This window comes from Candida oxycetoniae (assembly GCF_023343755.2).
Source record: "Candida oxycetoniae strain CBS 10844 chromosome Unknown scaffold12, whole genome shotgun sequence".
In the NCBI taxonomy this organism is placed as follows: domain Eukaryota; kingdom Fungi; phylum Ascomycota; class Pichiomycetes; order Serinales; family Debaryomycetaceae; genus Lodderomyces; species Lodderomyces oxycetoniae.
Genome location: NW_026055484.1, coordinates 196557 through 214776, shown reverse-complemented (window position 1 = coordinate 214776; position 18220 = coordinate 196557). Strand labels below are relative to the sequence as shown.

The 18220-nt window shown below is 38.2% G+C and overlaps 8 protein-coding genes across 8 annotated transcripts; 2 read left to right on the top strand and 6 right to left on the bottom strand. All coding sequences in view use genetic code 12, as the record gives it.

Moving 5' to 3' along the window:
* Positions 1 to 812: 812 nt before the first annotated feature.
* On the bottom strand, positions 813 to 1802 carry KGF56_004573 (uncharacterized protein; the record flags this gene model as incomplete). Its single annotated transcript, XM_049326027.1, has 1 exon — positions 813 to 1802. The coding sequence occupies one exon, from the start codon at positions 1800 to 1802 to the stop codon at positions 813 to 815; it is 990 nt and encodes a 329-aa protein (XP_049178439.1).
* Positions 1803 to 2713: 911 nt separating this feature from the next.
* On the bottom strand, positions 2714 to 5128 carry CCR4 (CCR4-NOT core exoribonuclease subunit; the record flags this gene model as incomplete). Its single annotated transcript, XM_049326025.1, has 1 exon — positions 2714 to 5128. The coding sequence occupies one exon, from the start codon at positions 5126 to 5128 to the stop codon at positions 2714 to 2716; it is 2415 nt and encodes an 804-aa protein (XP_049178438.1).
* A 462-nt stretch (positions 5129 to 5590) lies between these two features.
* On the bottom strand, positions 5591 to 6754 carry KGF56_004571 (uncharacterized protein; the record flags this gene model as incomplete). The annotated part of the gene is made up of 1 exon (XM_049326024.1): positions 5591 to 6754. One exon carries the CDS (start codon positions 6752 to 6754, stop codon positions 5591 to 5593), a length of 1164 nt encoding a protein of 387 aa, XP_049178437.1.
* A 977-nt stretch (positions 6755 to 7731) lies between these two features.
* Positions 7732 to 9360, bottom strand: RTG3 (Rtg3p; the record flags this gene model as incomplete). Its single annotated transcript, XM_049326023.1, has 1 exon — positions 7732 to 9360. One exon carries the CDS (start codon positions 9358 to 9360, stop codon positions 7732 to 7734), a length of 1629 nt encoding a protein of 542 aa, XP_049178436.1.
* A 1697-nt stretch (positions 9361 to 11057) lies between these two features.
* On the bottom strand, positions 11058 to 11519 carry HNT1 (adenosine 5'-monophosphoramidase; the record flags this gene model as incomplete). Its single annotated transcript, XM_049326022.1, has 1 exon — positions 11058 to 11519. The coding sequence occupies one exon, from the start codon at positions 11517 to 11519 to the stop codon at positions 11058 to 11060; it is 462 nt and encodes a 153-aa protein (XP_049178435.1).
* Positions 11520 to 12431: 912 nt separating this feature from the next.
* CDC48 (AAA family ATPase) lies at positions 12432 to 14918 on the top strand (the record flags this gene model as incomplete). The annotated part of the gene is made up of 1 exon (XM_049326021.1): positions 12432 to 14918. One exon carries the CDS (start codon positions 12432 to 12434, stop codon positions 14916 to 14918), a length of 2487 nt encoding a protein of 828 aa, XP_049178434.1.
* Positions 14919 to 15619: 701 nt separating this feature from the next.
* On the bottom strand, positions 15620 to 15955 carry OFR1 (Ofr1p; the record flags this gene model as incomplete). Its single annotated transcript, XM_049326020.1, has 1 exon — positions 15620 to 15955. The coding sequence occupies one exon, from the start codon at positions 15953 to 15955 to the stop codon at positions 15620 to 15622; it is 336 nt and encodes a 111-aa protein (XP_049178433.1).
* Positions 15956 to 17352: 1397 nt separating this feature from the next.
* Positions 17353 to 18114, top strand: KGF56_004566 (uncharacterized protein; the record flags this gene model as incomplete). Its single annotated transcript, XM_049326019.1, has 1 exon — positions 17353 to 18114. The coding sequence occupies one exon, from the start codon at positions 17353 to 17355 to the stop codon at positions 18112 to 18114; it is 762 nt and encodes a 253-aa protein (XP_049178432.1).
* Between the last annotated feature and the right edge of the window lie 106 nt (positions 18115 to 18220).

Genomic DNA, 18220 nt, shown 5'->3' with positions numbered 1-18220 from the left:
TCAACTCGGAAAATTATATTAAAGCAAAAATCAGCCAACAACGTATGACTAGCCAAAGAAAAAAAGAGGAAAAAGAGGTAATGACAGGTGGGGATGCAAGGAGTAGGTAATTTTTTGGGATCCACTTTACTACCTGTTCTGGTAATTATCCGGGGCAAAAAAACAAAGCTTTTCCGTACCTATAATGCACTTGACAATATATTCAGTCAGAACAAAACCGTTTCTACTTTTGGATTTCGCTTGTCTTTTCTTTTTTTTTTCTTTTTTTTTTCCTTCAATGTTTACTTAATAGGCAAGCCTCATTTAACGAGGCTTGATTAGTTTTTTCTCTTGTTTTTCCTGTAGAATCGAAGGAAATCTGTAAAATTGTAAACAGATGTTACATGTATATTAAGAGAGAGTGTTTATAATTGATGTATAACTCTATATCGTATATCTCTATATCGTATATCTCTATATCGTGTATATCTCTAATCGTGTATATCTCTATATCGTGTATATCTCTATATCGTGTATATCTCTATATCGTGTATATCTCTATATCGTGTATATCTCTATATCGTGTATATCTCTATATCGTGTATATCTCTATATCGTGTATATATGTTTTTAAAGGAAAAACTCTCATTCCCAAGATTTAGTATCTTCTAGTCTAATTCTCATTCCCAAGATTTAGTATCTTCTAGTCTAATTCTCATTCCCAAGATTTAGTATCTTCTAGTCTAATTCTCATTCCCAAGATTTAGTATCTTCTAGTCTAATTCTCATTCCCAAGATTTAGTATCTTCTAGTCTAATTCTCATTCCCAAGATTTAGTATCTTCTAGTCCCCTTTATAACCACAGGTATCATTCCACCAGTCAGAATTGTGAAATTCCGATGTTTAATAACGTTCAAGAAACATCTAATTGTACCAGCATGCGAATGAGTTGAAATAAATGTACTTTCCTCTGCTAAACTTTTATTGACTTTACCATCGGTATAACAATCCAGCTCAAACAATTGCTGTAAGAACTCATTTACCCTCACTGACTGTTCAATCATAGTTTCTCTTTTATCGTAGGTAAAGTATACGTCTTCCTCCTCTGTAATTCCATCAGTGTTATATCCAAATTTGCCAAACCTCTCATTGATTTTTGACTTTGAAGATCTCTTATCGCAAAGATTCAAGCCAATTGTCTCTCTGATTTTTTCAACAACTAGCGGATGTTTATCTTGTGGTTTCAAGTCCTTCCATGTGATTTGTAATGTTTTACAGGACCTCTGCAACGGCGATACGTAAAATTTGCTTGGAATCGGCGCTCCTTCGTTTAGTTCACTAACCCAAAACTGATGGTTTTCTTCTGCTTGCGCGATTCCCAACTCAGTTAACTCCGGATCCGGCGCATATCTAATACCATCAACTTCCTCCATTGAATGGTACTTTGCACTCCATGCCTCAATACCGTATTTTTCCACAACAAAGTTGTGGTATCCATTACCGTGTCGAGCAAGGAAGAGTAACTTGTATTCAACATTTTCTGGTGCAGATCTATTCATTTCAGAAAGCCTTGAAATTATTTCAGACCAGGGCTTGAGGCGTCCCATGTGATCAGTTGCATAATTGAAAACCTCATCGTTGGTATTGGGATCGCTCTGCTTGAAAAAACCTTGAACTACCTCAAAATCCCAGGGAAATTCTAATCGTCCTTGGTCGTTTCTCTTGGTTTTAAGCTTTTCCCACTCTTTATAGTATTGTTCCTGTTGAGCAGAACCTTCGTGAGCATCCGTATAATCATTATAGGTGGGAATTAAGAGTGACATATTGAAACAATTATTCTCGTTGACTTTGCTTCTTTCTTCCAGGTCTCGGTCAAGAGGTTGTAATGAAAAAAATTAGTAATTGGCGAGATCTGCAGCCTCTTTTATCCATCTAATATGATCTATCTAAATATCTATATGTATATGTATATACATATAGATGTGTTTTTCCCAAAACGGCAGCTTCTTCGGAGAAATCGCGCCCAGGATCTTGCACAAACGAAAAAGGGCTAACAACTAGTTTGTGAAAGCCATTTCTTTAAATTTTAATGTCTTCCCCCATGTACACTCACTCACTCACTCTCACACACGCCCTTGGGGCTTTGAGATATGCAATTAATTAGAAACATCCTTGTATCGTTAAAAGAGTAGGCACATTACTTATTGTAGCCATATAATAGCCATATACCTACAATAAAAAATGCATTACTGTATTATTAAGAGAGGTTTAAGATTCTTCTAGTTTTTACTAGTTGAGACTCTTACATGCCAAGCTCTATCAATGAGAGCTTGTCTTTTTAGTCTCTTCTTCTGTTACTGAGCTTGTTCTCCTTTTTTTTTCTTTATTGTGTATATATTTATATGTATGTATTTTTTTTTTTTCTTTTTTGCAGCTACGGTTGCTGGAAGCAGCTCCGGATTATCAACGTGCGTAACACAAAGCTAACACGACAAAAAATTGGCAACGTTTTTTATTCATTCTTCAGAGAAGTACAATATTTTCAATATACATCTATTTTGACATTCTTATCCCTCGTTCGATTTGAACGAGTTTTGCATTTTACAAATGGTTTTCTCTACATAACACAGACCTTTTTCTACATAACACAGACCTTTTTCTACATAACACAGACCTGTTTCATTTCTGTTACTGGTCTTTTTTTTTTCTTTTTTTTTTTTTTCCTCTTCTTTTCTCAACGGTTCTGTACTGGTTTCTTGATTTGAAACTTTGCCAAAATAGGAACGTGATCAGATGGAAAGTTTGCATCTGGAAAACCAATACAGTTTGCAGCATAATTCTCATCAACTTTTCCTAATAATCCTTTTACTTGTAAAGTTGATGTTGAATACCATATATAGTCGATATTATCCGTGAACGCAGGAGTGAGATTGGTAAACGGTAATTCACCCAAGGGCTCGTATGCGGATTTCAACTTGAATGGATGATGGAACCCGGATTCAGTGAACTTGCCATAATCCCTGTTTGCCATGTCATCGTGGTTCTTTGAGACTCCAGTGGAGAACAATTGGTAAACTGCTGATTCCTTAACTGAGTTGAAATCTCCACATACTACAATGGCGGAGTTCTTCACTTCTTCAGTAGAAGAGGCATGTTGGTATTTCTTTAATGTTCCCTGTAACTCTTCTAATAAAATACCAATTTGTAAAGCCTTGACATCATTAAAAGCGGGATCCCAGTGTAAATGTGTATTGACAAAGCAAATTTTCTCGCCGGTTTCTTTATGTTGTAGGTACAAAATCAAGGCAATGTTATCCTTATTCATAAACCTATTAAACAAATCTTTGGTCTTTTTGTATTTATCTGATCCCATGCAAACACTGTTGTACTCAAAGTTTTGTTTGTGCACTAAAGTAAACTTGTCAACTTTGTAGAAAGTTGCACAACCATCAACCTTTTTCGCATCTGTTTCACCCATGGTCTTTGATCTGGTCTTGTTGAAAAACAATCCCTTATAACCCTTCTGCGTCAAGAGTGGTTGCCAAAACTCATTGAATGTTTTCGTTTCAACCTCTTGCATACAAATGATATCAGTACCATACCCAACAATCTCCTTCTCCAAAAGACCTCTCCTATACTCCCACTCTAAAGCCCACGAAGGGGTAAACTTATACATCTTAGGCGTTGCATAATGCTGACACAAGGTGTTGTAGGACAACAAGGTGAAAACATTAGGTGGATTGTTATTCTCTTGCGTGTAAACTTCCTTTGCATCAACAACTTCACCGTCATCTTCAACTTGCAACCAAGGCCTTGCTTCTGGTGCTTTTGGAACGGCTTGTTGATCTCTTATAGCTGCGATAAGCGCCTTTGTACCTCTTTCTGCTAGCAAATTGGCAACGTTCAAATCCATCGGGTTTCCTTCAATCCCCAAAAATAAAAGCTCAATAAGGTTCCCAAAGGAACTAGGCAATGTTCTAATATTGTTGTCAAACAAATACAAAAACCTCAAATTAAAACATAACCCAAGTTCAAAGGGTATTTCACTTATTCTATTGTTTGATAAATCAAGATTCCTTAGACTTCTCAATTTGCTTATTGCAGGAGGTATAGTTGTTAGCTTGTTGTTGTTCAAATACAAAGACTCAAGGAAATCATACTGAAACAACTTTGGAGACAAGTTTACTAAGCCTTGTCCGCTCAAATCTAATTGACACCACAATTGCCTGCCTTGCGTTTTCAATCTCATTCGTTGCTCTTCCATTGAATTGTCATCAAGATCTTGGGTAATTTTCTTGTTGTGCAACAAAGCTGAGCTTGTTGTTGGAGTCTCGCTACTAGCCAGACTACTCCTCTTTTGCTCCTCTTCCTCTATGCTTGCTACAACTGCCTTTGTCGCTTCAATCAATCCAATGGACTTGGCATCGCTATAGGGGTTCTTCAACTTCCTTGAATTAGATGCATATTGCCTGGCGTAGGAATGTGGGATCTTAAATGATCTTGATATCTCGCACAATTGCTCTTGATATTGCCAGTGGTTGGTGTTGGGATTGTCAACATTCAACTTGTTATTTTTCGGTACTGGAGTTTGTATTTGCAATTGCTGCTGTTGGGAAACCTGTTGTTGTTGCTGCTGCTGCTGCTGCTGTTGCTGTTGCTTTTGCTGGCTCAGAAGTGCGTTTGTCTGTTGCTGGTTGTAGAACGGTTGCTGAAGATGTGGAAGTTGGCGTGGCAATTGTGGGTTCGATTTATAGGATTGCTGTAATTGCAGAGCTGTTCCACTAATGGAATGATTGTTGTTCCCAGTTGATTGGCCCGATTGGTCTTGTTGAAATGGAAAGTACAGTTGTTGTTGCTGTTGCTGTTGCTGTTGCTGCTGCTGCTGCTGCTGCTGTTGTAAAGATGGTTGGTTTCGTTGAAAACTGTTTTGAAACATACTTTGATCGGTGAAATTTTCATTAGGTTGATATCCTGTCCCGAGATTGGTTCCTGAGCTTTGTTGTTGTTGTGATAGTTGCTGCAGCTGTAAATGCGACTGGCCTTGATGGAGTTGCTGTAATAGTATTTGTTGTGCTTGCAAGTTGGACTGTGGTTGACTCTGGGTTTGTGAGTGCTGATACTTGCCGCCTATATTCATCTTTGCATCCATACCTGACCTCCACGCACTCTCTTTCACGGAGTATAGCCTTCTCTTTCCGATAGCCCTCCTTTCTTTAATAACCTTCTATTGTCTTTCCCGGCCCAATTACTCTTTCCCTTTCTCTCGTTCTCTCGTTCTCCCTTTCTCTCGTTCTCTCGCTGTTATTTTATCTTGCTGTTTCTTAAAACTAGTTATATTTGGACCAATTTGATTCGATATCTACCAAGTTCATGTATTTTACTGCTATACCAATTTACAATTAAGCTTAAAACTAGATCTGTTGTCGTCACCATTCAAGCTGTTGCAAATCAAATACCTTCCTTCTTCCATATAACAATCTCAACTCAAAGAAAAAGAAAAAAAATTATAATCAGTTTTTTTTTGCTGAAGAGATTAAAATCAGTTGAGCAAATTTGCACGACTCGATTTAGGTTAATATCAAGTTGATTAGCCTTGACTCATAGATTTCATTTATAGTTTTAGTCTTTTTGAAGAGTAGCTTATCTCTGCTGCTATAGGTATATGGTCTGATGGGAACTGTGAATTTGGGAACCCTTTCATTTTGAGACTTTTAAAGTAATTTTGATCTACTTCTCCTAATACTTTATGTATTTTCATCTCATTGCTAACTAGTATATGATCAATGACGCCACAATACGTTGGTGAAAAACTTGTAAAATGTAAATGATTAGACTTGATAAATGGTTCATATACGCTTAAGAAATTAAACGGATTTGTTATTTCACCCTCTTGACTAATCAAAGCATTGTTTTTACCATATTGGCGTCCCAAAAACTCTCGTGAGGATAATGTATCTATCTTGTTTCCTCGCAAAAGTTTGTAAACGTCTGATTGCGGATTGGAGTTTAGGTCACCAAGAAGAATAACACATGTGTCTTCTTCTCCATTGATAAAGCTTTCCAACTCATTTAAAAGGAGTTTTGTTTGTAGAACCTTGACGTCGTTGAATTTGGGCGACCAGTACAAATGCGTATTGGCAACAAAAACAACTCTTTTGGCTTGTTTGTCGTAAAGCCGAAGTGCCAATGCAACAGTGTTTCTAGGAACCAAGCGTTTCATCAAATCAGTTGTCAAGTTGTACTTCTCCTTATTCTCCATTACAATTTGACCAAAATTTATCCTCCTTTCACCAAGAACTTCAAATCTACGTGTATTAACAAATATACCAACACCATCCAATCCATCGTCCAAATGACGAAACCCCTGATTTAATGACGATTTTTGTACATAAAAACTTTGGTAATCAGAACTTGGAAAATCCCTGCTCCAAAAGCTTTTGTATATAGAATACTCCATTTCTTGAAAACACATTATATCGCATTTCAAATGTCTTATTGTCTTATTGATCAATGGGAACCGATGTTTATCCCAGTCAAGGTGGTCCTTGGGTAATTTGGAATACACATGTTTCCATATATAGTGTCTGGATAACAAGTTATACGACATAACTGAAAATTTCCTACCACCCTCATCGTCGTCATCACGACCTCCACTACTACTACTACTACTGTCATCATCGTCATCTTTACTACTACTATTACTACTATCACCTGTAGTTTCCTTTGTTAGAACCCAGGAACGGTACTTTAAAACGTCGTACTCATTATTTGTCATTTCTTGTATCTGATGTTTATGAATGGAAGAATAATCAATAGGTCTAAAAAATCGATTATCCAACAATCTCTGTAATGAGTTTCTATGCAAATAGCCCTCTCGTCGTAATACAAGATGCATTAACTCGAGTAAGCAAACACAGATAATAACTAAAACAATTCGATTATGAATTCCAAACAACTTTGACAAAATATAAATCGTTATCCCTCTTCTCGATGCTACAATTTGGGAGGGGGTATAGAATCTAGGTGACACTTTTAAGGTACCGGTTTTTTTTATTTTTTATTTTTTTATGAGTCAACAAATGTAACTCTTAAAACAAAAAAAAAAGAAAGAAGAGGGTCGATAATGGGTTAGCATTTCTAAACGTATGCAAGAGTGAACACAAACATGCACATAAACATGAACATGTTTTGTTGTCCCAAAAAGAAATTGGTTGCAAAGCTTATCCTTATCGTTGTAATATACAATCTCCCCGTATTTTTATTGTTCAACTCCCAAAGAGCGCTTAAAGGTTTTTCTAAACAATACGGAAAAAATAAAAAGATAAAAAAAAAAGATTCGCAACCACGAGGAAAGATTGACTAGGCAACTAATACAACATACCCAAAAGAAAGCAAACCCGTGTGTACAGATTTGAAACCATGCAAGTTTAACGTACTTTCGTCTCCAGGTGCTGTCAGGTTATGACCTACAAAATTTTGGTTCACAACGATAAAGAGAAGTAGTATAGCTCTTTTTTTTCTTTTTTTTTTCTCGAAACAATTTAAACAAAAAAAAAAAGCAAAATAATTAATGTACATTGAAATGTCAATAAAAATCCAAAATTAGTCATCTCTTCGCTACCTGTCTCCCTGTCTCCTTGTCTTCCTATCTCCTTGTCTCCTTGTCTCCTTGTCTCCCTATCTCCTTGTCTCCCTGTCTCCTTGTCTTCCTATCTCCTTGTCTCGCTGTCTCCTATTCTTCCACTCTCCCTGTCAGCTCAATTCTTTCTCCAATAGTTTAATTTGACGCGTTAACTCATTCCTGGTAATTTCTTGCTGCTTTAATACATAATTTAAGTGATTCATATAAACGACAGACTTGTTCAAAATAGTCGATTTGTTAGGCTTAGTTTCTTTCACTTTAATTGACCCAATCAAATCACTTAAATCATTAAAGTCTAGTGTGTTTTTCCTCTGCAACGTCTGCACAGCACAGAGCTGCGGATTCAATAAAGAAGGAGGTACAATCATCCCCAATTCTTTTATTCGCTCTTTTATTAAATCACGTCTTCGTCTTTCTACTGCATTATGAAATTCTCTGCGCCTTTTCAATTTCTCGTCTCTTGAAAGTTGTTTCGTGGGTACCGATAATTGAGACTCTTTTGACGCATTTGGTATCACTATTTGCTTTGAAGACCCAGGCATAGAGCTACTCAAATTAGATGACTGAGATGGTGGAGGAGATAGTGCTCCCCAATTTTCCTGCTTTATTCCGTGGTTCGGTATAGATGTGCTCATATTCGGTAGGGTACTGTTATCCAAATTCGGCTTGTTACTTCGGCTATTATATTGTGGCGGAGAATTCAAGTAAGACCCACTGTTAAAATCTGGAGAAACATATGACTGCGGATCTAGCTGAGGTGATAAATATGAACCAGGAAGGGGAATTTGCTTGCCGCCAGAATACGACGGACCGCTTATACTTCCGTGTCGTGATAACTCAGGGCTAAAAACGTCAGCATTCAGGTTTTGATCATAAGCATCTTCTGCAATCGATCGTAACGAATTGAAGTGGTTGCCTGATTTATTGGGTGGCGAAAAGTACTGCGGACTCAAAAATGAGCTCTCTTCGTAATTTTTGCCGGGAGAAATTAGTTCATCAAGATTTGAAGATTTGGGTATGGAGTTCGCAAGGGGGTGTGAATGCTGAAGTTGTGGTGATAAAGGCTGGGGCGATGAGCTTTCACAATGCGGAGAGTTACTATAATTATGTTCGTATTGTGGTATACTTAATTGAGGACCCAATATTGCCTGCGAAAATGCCATTTCATCGATAAATGGTTCGCTAGTAAAAGAACCAGGGTTTGTCCCAGAGAACGCATCTGTCTCTAGTACATATTGCTGCAGATTGGCTCGAGATTGAGGTTGAGATTGAGATTGAGATTTTTGTTGTTGTTGTTGTTGCAGTTGTTGTTGCTGCTGCTGCTGCTGTGGAGGTTGTGGTTGGGGCTGGCTATATGTAAATCCTATCGGACTCAAATAGTCATTACTTGACATTTGCGTGTTTGAATTGTAACCCAAAACTGATGAATTTGTGTTAAAATTGAAATCATTGTAATCTGCTGTATTTTGCTCCACCCTACTTGTGTAGTTTTGGTTTTCAATGTTAGCTGCACTATCTACTCTGTTCAAATCTAGGTTGAGAAAATTCTCATTTGGCAAATTTTCTTCAATGTTGGCATTGTTATCGAGTTGTGTTTGATTTTTATTCAATTCTAATGGATTGTAAACCAAGTCTGGCAAATTATCTATGTTTTCCTCGAGAAAGCTCAAGTCTCTTTGATTTGTTTTGTCTTCAAAAGACGGGAACTCAGTAGGGCTGTCTTTTAAATACTGTTCCATCGTGTAATTTCGCAAAATAAAAATCCTTAGCCCTCCAAGTTATATGTGCGTGTGATCTATCTTCCCTTGGGTGTAGTGGTTTCGCGTTTTTAAAGGATTATCGCAAGAGCCTTCAAAAACGGTTTTGGCTCTTTATAAATTGCAGGTTTGTCAACAGTTGCTTAACAAGTTCACTGAGGGGGCTCCGTTGCTTAACAAGTTCACTGAGGGGACTCCGTTGCTCAACAAGTTGACTGAGGGGACTCTGTTGCTCAACAAGTTCACTGAGGGGACTCTGTTGCTCAACAAGTTCACTGAGGGGGTTCCGTTGCTTAACAAGTTCACTGAGGGGGTTCCGTTGCTTAACAAGTTGACTGAGGGGGCTCCGTTGCTAAGTCACGCTGTAAAAAGAAGAATAAATTCTTTTCTTTCCTTTTCTCTTATTCTCCTTGAACTCAAGGCTTATCGAATACTTTACTCTCTGTTTCTCAATTATATGCTATACCTATCACACCAATTGAAAAGTATCTCCCCCACAAATTCCTTTACGCAACAATATTCGATTTTGACACCTTTTTGCTCTGTTGGTTTCAAGGCAGATAATCTATATTATCACTTCTTCTTTACTATGAGTTTTGATGTCTTGGTAATTTCGGTAGTAATTTTCTTTTTGGTTAAAAATACACTTGTCGCTAATTACACGACCTCGTTCGGCCAAAAAAAAAAATGCAACAAAGATATTGTGAGGTGTGGGATTAGATTAGGCGCCAGGATTGAGTCTAGAGCTTAAGCTTATCTTGAATTAAGCTGGTCGTCAACCTACGAGAGGTGATAAAAGGGTAAAAAAAAAATAGGAAAACAGTTTCACCAAAGGAGGGAAGTATAAACAAAGTTAAAAGGGGGGTAAAGCTATTTGGTAGGTGGAAACAAGGCTCAATCAGTACGAGCTATACGCACTAGTTTTCTTTTTTTATTTTTTTTTTGTTTTTTTTGGGGGGAGGGCCATTATATCATAGACAATAATACAAAGGGGAGAGGCAATTATGTCTAACGAAGAGAGTGCATTTAGACAGCTGTTTCAAAACTGGAACGCGAGCTTTAATGAAGCGACAAGAGGGAATCGACCAGTGCTAGCCGAATGGTCTGATTATTTTAGAACTGGGGCTAATGGTCTTTATAGCAGATTACCCACTTCTGTGCAAGATCTTACAGGTGGCGTAAACGAAAATAGTGTATCTGAGCCTGCGTGGTTCCAGTTATCGAGACTAGAACGGTTGATTGGGTTTGCATGTTGTTTTGGGGCTTCCATGTTGTGTTTCATCTTGTGTTTTTTTATGTTTCCCGTCTTGGCGTTACGACCAAGGAAGTTTGGCTTGTTATGGTCAGGAGGCTCACTATTATTTCTTGTTTCCTTTGGGATTTTGCAGGGTCCATATAACTATGTGCTACACCTAATATCTCGGGACAGAATAGTTTTCACTACGGTATTCTTCGCCTCCATATTGTTGACTATCTATTCCAGTGTAATATTGAAGAGTAGCATATTGACGATTTTTACTAGTATTATTGAGATATTGGCTGTTTTATACTATACTGTGAGCTATTTTCCATTTGGGGCATCGACACTTACATTTTTCACAAGCTATATAGCAGGCTACGCTGGTGGGTTAATTGGCGGATTATTATAAAAAGCACATATACAAGCTTCAAGTTTTCTTTTACAACTTTTCATTCTCAGCAGCAGTTTCCAACTCTTTTTTCAATTGTTCATGTAATTTGCCCAATTTCTCAAAATCTGTAGGTTGTGCTGGCCAGCCAACGCCCAATCCTTCTTCATCGTTTCTCTTGGGTATCAAATGAAAGTGCACATGGTCAACAACTTGATGAGCTATTCTTCCATTATTCTGCAAGATGTTGTAGCCTTCACCATCAGGGGTATTGTTTTGGTCCAATTTCAATGCTCTGGTCAATTTCTTCATCACGGGCAAGATATCACTCAAATGCTCATCTGGAATGTTGTGCAATTTGGCACCGTGATACTTTGGGATGACCAAGATGTGCCCTTCGGCAGTTGGTTGAATGTCCAAAAAGGAGTAGCTGAGTTTAGTTTCGATTAATTTAAGAGAAGGAATTTCTCCTTTAATGATTTTACAAAAGATACAAGATGCGTTTGATGACATTGTTATATGGGGAAAATAACGTCCAAGGTAGAATACCAAATAGGTATATAAGAATGGAGAATGTACAATTTTAGGAAATTTTCTTTGAGTAAGCGCACAGACTTGATAATGTAGCTACCACCTGCCAAGGCGACGACTAAAGCGACACTATTGAGCAAAGCGACACTATCGAGCAAAGCGACACTATCGAGCAAAGCGAGATAGTGGAGCACATTGACTAGAGACATTATCGAGCAAAGCGAGATGGTGTCGCTTTAGTCGATAGTGGGGTACATTGATTAGAAGCACTCATCACACTCTTTTTTTTACCATCACACTTTTCATTTTACCAGCAGCACTGACAGGTTCTAGTCAAGCTGTTTATAGAGTAGAGATGGGGCCGTTGATACTACATACTGGCTCCACTAGCTCGCTTCGCTCGCTAAGTAGATTTACCTATATAAATATCTCAAAAACCTTTATTCAGCAAGCAAACTCAATATTGCCAACTAATATAGCCTCAACTACAATCTCCTCCCACACTCTAGCTCACTTTCTTCGTCTAGAACCATCCGCATCCATATTGAATACTGCCCACTCCTCTATCTACGTCTTTCTTTTTTTCTCTCACCCTTCTTGTCTCGCCCTTCTTGTCTCACCTAGTACTTCTCACCTGGTACCTCTCGCCATTTTTTTATTTTTACTTTTTCCCCTTTATAGTTTTCCCCTTTGCTTTCTCGCCTTTATAGTAATGAACACACACTCATTTCCACGTTTTTAAGGCTGTTTTATGCAATTTGCCATCAAACAAGAAAGAGAAAGAGGGAGAACAAAAAAAAAAAAGATTTGATACTTGAAACATTTTATCAATTATATATACTTTATTTTTTTATATACTTGCTGAGAGGTTAGAGAATTAAACAGTTTTTCACAATGGCTGGAGAGGAAGATCATAAGAAACAACATTTCGATGCATCTGGAGCATCAGCTACTGAGGATAAGACTGCTACTGCCATTTTGAGGAGGAAGAAGAAAGATAATGCTTTGGTCGTTGATGATGCCACCAACGATGACAATTCCGTCATCACAATGTCTTCTAACACAATGGAGCTTTTGCAGTTGTTCAGAGGCGATACCGTGTTGGTCAAGGGTAAAAAGAGAAAAGATACTGTTTTAATCGTTTTGGCCGACGATGATATGGAGGATGGTGTGGCAAGAATCAACCGTTGCGTGCGTAACAACTTGCGTGTTAGATTGAGTGACATTGTCACAGTGCATCCTTGTCCCGATATCAAGTACGCAAACAGAATCTCGGTTTTGCCTATTGCTGATACCGTTGAAGGTATCACGGGCTCCTTGTTTGATCTATACTTGAAACCGTATTTCGTTGAAGCTTACAGACCAGTGAGAAAGGGGGACTATTTCACAGTTAGGGGCGGTATGAGGCAGGTTGAGTTCAAGGTTGTTGAGGTTGATCCCGAGGAAATTGCTATTGTTGCTCAAGATACAATCATACATTGCGAAGGCGAACCCATCAATCGTGAAGATGATGAGAATAATATGAACGAGGTTGGTTATGACGATATCGGTGGATGCAAAAAACAAATGGCCCAAATAAGGGAATTGGTCGAGTTGCCATTAAGGCACCCTCAGTTGTTCAAGTCAATTGGAATCAAGCCACCAAAGGGTATCTTGATGTATGGTCCTCCCGGTACAGGTAAGACCATAATGGCACGAGCTGTTGCCAATGAAACTGGGGCATTCTTCTTTTTGATCAATGGACCGGAAATCATGTCCAAGATGGCTGGAGAATCCGAATCGAATTTGAGAAAGGCATTTGAAGAAGCCGAAAAGAATTCACCTTCAATTATATTTATCGATGAAATCGATTCGATTGCTCCAAAAAGAGACAAGACAAACGGTGAAGTGGAAAGGAGAGTTGTGTCACAATTGTTGACACTTATGGATGGTATGAAGGCTAGAGCAAACGTTGTGGTAATTGCCGCTACAAATAGACCAAACTCGATTGATCCAGCTTTAAGAAGATTTGGTAGATTTGATAGAGAAGTTGATATTGGAGTTCCCGATGCAGAAGGACGTTTAGAAATTTTGAGAATCCATACCAAGAATATGAAATTAGCTGACGACGTTGATTTGGAAGCTATCGCTGCGGAAACTCATGGATTTGTTGGAGCCGATGTTGCCTCGTTATGTTCTGAAGCTGCTATGCAGCAAATCCGTGAAAAAATGGATCTCATTGATTTGGAAGAGGATACTATTGATACTGAAGTTTTGAACTCCTTGGGGGTTACCCAAGATAACTTTAGATTTGCACTTGGGAACTCCAATCCTTCTGCATTACGTGAAACAGTTGTTGAAAATGTTAATGTTACATGGGACGACATTGGTGGTTTGGATAATATCAAGAATGAGTTGAAAGAAACCGTTGAGTACCCAGTGTTGCATCCAGAACAATACCAAAAATTCGGTTTGGCCCCAACAAAAGGTGTTTTGTTTTTTGGACCACCGGGAACTGGTAAAACCTTGTTGGCCAAGGCTGTTGCAACAGAAGTTTCTGCAAACTTTATCAGTGTAAAAGGTCCAGAGTTGTTGAGTATGTGGTATGGTGAATCTGAATCTAACATTCGTGATATTTTTGATAAGGCTAGGGCGGCTGCTCCAACTGTTGTCTTTTTGGATGAGTTGGATTCCATTGCTAAATCTAGAGGGGGTTCACAAGGAGATGCTGGCGGTGCATCTGACAGAGTCGTTAATCAGTTGTTGACTGAGATGGACGGAATGAATGCCAAAAAGAATGTTTTTGTTATTGGAGCAACCAACAGACCAGACCAAATCGATCCAGCATTATTACGTCCTGGAAGATTAGATCAATTAATCTATGTTCCATTGCCAGATGAAGCTGCAAGATTGTCCATATTACAAGCGCAATTGAGAAACACGCCATTAGAACCTGGTTTGGACTTGAAGGAGATTGCCAAGATCACCCACGGGTTCTCGGGTGCTGATTTGTCGTATATTGTTCAAAGATCAGCCAAATTTGCAATTAAAGATTCCATTGAAGCTCAAGCAAGACTCAATAAAGCCAAGGAAGCAAAAGCTGAAGCAAAAACCGAGGATATTGATATGAAAGAGGGAGGAGAAGAAGAGGAAGAAGAAGAAGACCCAGTTCCATATATCACAAGATCTCATGTTGAAGAGGCTATGAAGACAGCAAAGAGATCTGTTTCAGATGCTGATTTACGTCGTTACGAAGCTTATGCTCAGCAATTGCAAGCTTCAAGAGGTCAATTTGCCAATTTTAGATTTAATGAAAACAGTGGTTTTTCTGAGGGAGGAGCAAACTCAAACTCTGGAGCTGCTTTTGGCAGTGTTGAAGAAGAAGATGACTTGTACAGTTAGAAATGGTTTGCCAATTTTAGATTTAAAGAAAACAGTGGTTTTTCTGAGGGAGGAGCAAACTCAAACTCTGGAGCTGCTTTTGGCAGTGTTGAAGAAGAAGATGACTTGTACAGTTAGAAATGGTTTGCCAATTTTAGATTTAAAGAAAACAGTGGTTTTTCTGAGGGAGGAGCAAACTCAAACTCTGGAGCTGCTTTTGGCAGTGTTGAAGAAGAAGATGACTTGTACAGTTAGAAATGGTTTGCCAATTTTAGATTTAAAGAAAACAGTGGTTTTTCTGAGGGAGGAGCAAACTCAAACTCTGGAGCTGCTTTTGGCAGTGTTGAAGAAGAAGATGACTTGTACAGTTAGAAATGGTTTGCCAATTTTAGATTTAAAGAAAACAGTGGTTTTTCTGAGGGAGGAGCAAACTCAAACTCTGGAGCTGCTTTTGGCAGTGTTGAAGAAGAAGATGACTTGTACAGTTAGAAATGGGAATGGAAAAAAAAAAAAAGAGGAGGCAAAGAACATGAAACAAATCAAACTAAAAGAAGTACTAGGAGGTGGTTATTATTATTTTGTTTTGTTTTGTTTTTACAATATATATATATATATATATATATATACTCTGTGTATTAAAATTAAAGAAATACCAATAAATACATCCCTTATAATATATCGATACACCAAATCTTCCTTTTCCTTTTTGTTAGATTGGGTGATTAAATCTTGTAGTTCAGCTCGTCAACGCCATCCATCTTTTTAGGCAATCTAACAGCAATTCCGATTGGAAAGATATCGACATGGTTAATGTCCCATACTCCCTCTTTATAATAGATGTCCTTTTTCAAAAAATCAATAATCTCTTGTTTGTTATCAGCAACTAAATGGAAAGAACTTCCTGCGAATTTGGTTTTAGACTCATCCGTGTAAATTGCGCCTGCTGAACGAACTGGATTGGGGACATTGGCAGGAATATCTTTTACATGTTGAGCGCGGACTTTTGAACGATCAGCATTTGGAAGATCGTAAATTGTAACCAAGTATTCTGTAGACATCTTACGTGCTGTTGTTAATGTTGTTGTTCTAGGTGACAAGGAACGAATTGATTTTGAAAATGTTTGTTTGGATAATTGCAAAAACATACAAATCAACAAGAACAAGAAGGGGTGGGTGGGTCAATGGATGGTTCTGTGCCCGTGGTGGTTTAGTAGCGGCGTGTAAGAAATACAATTCAAAATTTCGATTGTTCCAAAATACGTTAAATGGGAAAGAGAAACTATTGAGCAAAGCGACACTATCGAGCAGAGCGAGATAGTGGAGCACATTGACTAATGAAACTATGTCTCTCTGCTCGATAGTAAAGCACATTGACTAATGACACTATATCTCTCTGCTCGATAGTAAAGCACATTGACTAATGACACTATATCTCTCTGCTCGATAGTAAAGCACATTGACTAATGACACTATATCTCTCTGCTCGATAGTAAAGCACATTGACTAATGACACTATATCTCTCTGCTCGATAGTAAAGCACATTGACTAATGACACTATATCTCTCTGCTCGATAGTGGAGCACATTGACTAATGACACTATATCTCTCTGCTCGATAGTGGAGCACATTGACTAATGACACTATATCTCTCTGCTCGATAGTGGAGCACATTGACTAATGACACTATATCTCTCTGCTCGATAGTGGAGCACATTGACTAATGACACTATATCTCTCTGCTCGATAGTGGAGCACATTGACTAATGACACTATATCTCTCTGCTCGATAGTGTTGTAACAAGCTAAAAGAGAGAGAGGGGGGAAGCTACGTGTGTATAATAATCAAAGGTGCATCTCTACTGGGTGTTGCTCCACTACCTCGCTCAATTTGATTATTAATGAGACAATCTTGACTATGACTAAAATCTCTTATTGTTAGGGGAACCAAATCTAAAGTAAGTAGAGGTAGATTAAAGAGGTTAGTAGTGGAGTAGTATTAGTGTTGAAACTTGTAGTCACTATCAAGCAGAAGGAGATAGTAGAGCACATTGACTAATTTATCCCTTGGACTCTTTTTGTAAGCTATAATCTACTCTCTACTTACTTTCTCTATCTATTCTTTATAAACTGACGAGCATAAAATATCTCGCTCTGCTCGATAGTCACTATATATTATTGAAAAGAAATTGGTACCAAATTGAGAAGAAATTGTTCAAAATAGTAAACAAAAGTCTCGTTCCTTGTCAATTTACAACGTAAAGCCTATTACTTTAAAAACAAAAGTAGAATATAGAGCCCTGAAAGTGAATTGGGCTTCATTGCAGATAGAGCCTCAATATGTAATGAGCTTCAATGTGAAAAATCGAGTAAAAAAAAAAAACCCAATGAAAAAGATGAGAAAAAATTAGGCGTTGGTAAAAACTATTTTCATATAAATCACGGATCCCATAAACCATGTCCAATATATTGGAAAAATCGCTAGACGACATAATTGGCGAAAAAGGAAGTCAAAGAAAGTTTATACCCACAAGGAGAAGAGGGTTGTCGCTGTCTCGCCGCTCAAACAATAATGGTCACCCATATAGGAGACATCCACCCTTACCCCATCGAGGAGTCGCAGACGTTTATATTCCACGAGCTACTTCCTCCTCCTCCTCCTCCTCGTCTGTTCCTAGGGATGTGCTACAAATGGCAGATGGACGTCCCACATTACGTTTGAAAAACATTCATCCTGAATTGAACGGTGAGGATTTGAATAAATTATTCAGTTCTATTAACGACGTTGATTTTATCAAGTTCGACGAAGAGAATGATACAGTTGCATATATTTGTTTCCAAAATGACTGCGAAAGAAGTAATAGGGCGGCTATAGAGAAGTATGATGGGAAAAAAGCCATGGGTAAGATTTTGATTGTTGAAAATGCTGTCAATATGAGTTTGGCGGAACGGATCACTGTTGCTCCTTCTAGAAATACTGATATATTTACAAGAGATATTGGTGATAGAGGCCTGGGTACTAGTGGAAGAAGTCGAAGAGGAAGAGGCAGAGGTGGGTTGCATGGAAGAGGAAGAGGACGAGGAAGCCATCGCTTTGGACCAAAGAAAAGTGCCGAGGACTTGGATAAGGAGTTGAATGAATATATGGGCCAAAATGGTGATGAGCAAGAATCAATGGCGGCCATTGAGCAAGCTCAGGAAGAAATGAATATAGATTGAGCTATACTCTAAAACAAACAATTGTGCATTACACCAATATGGTGTTGAAACGAGCCACCCACCGCAAAATTGTATCAAGTAAGTAAATAAGTAAATAAATAAATAA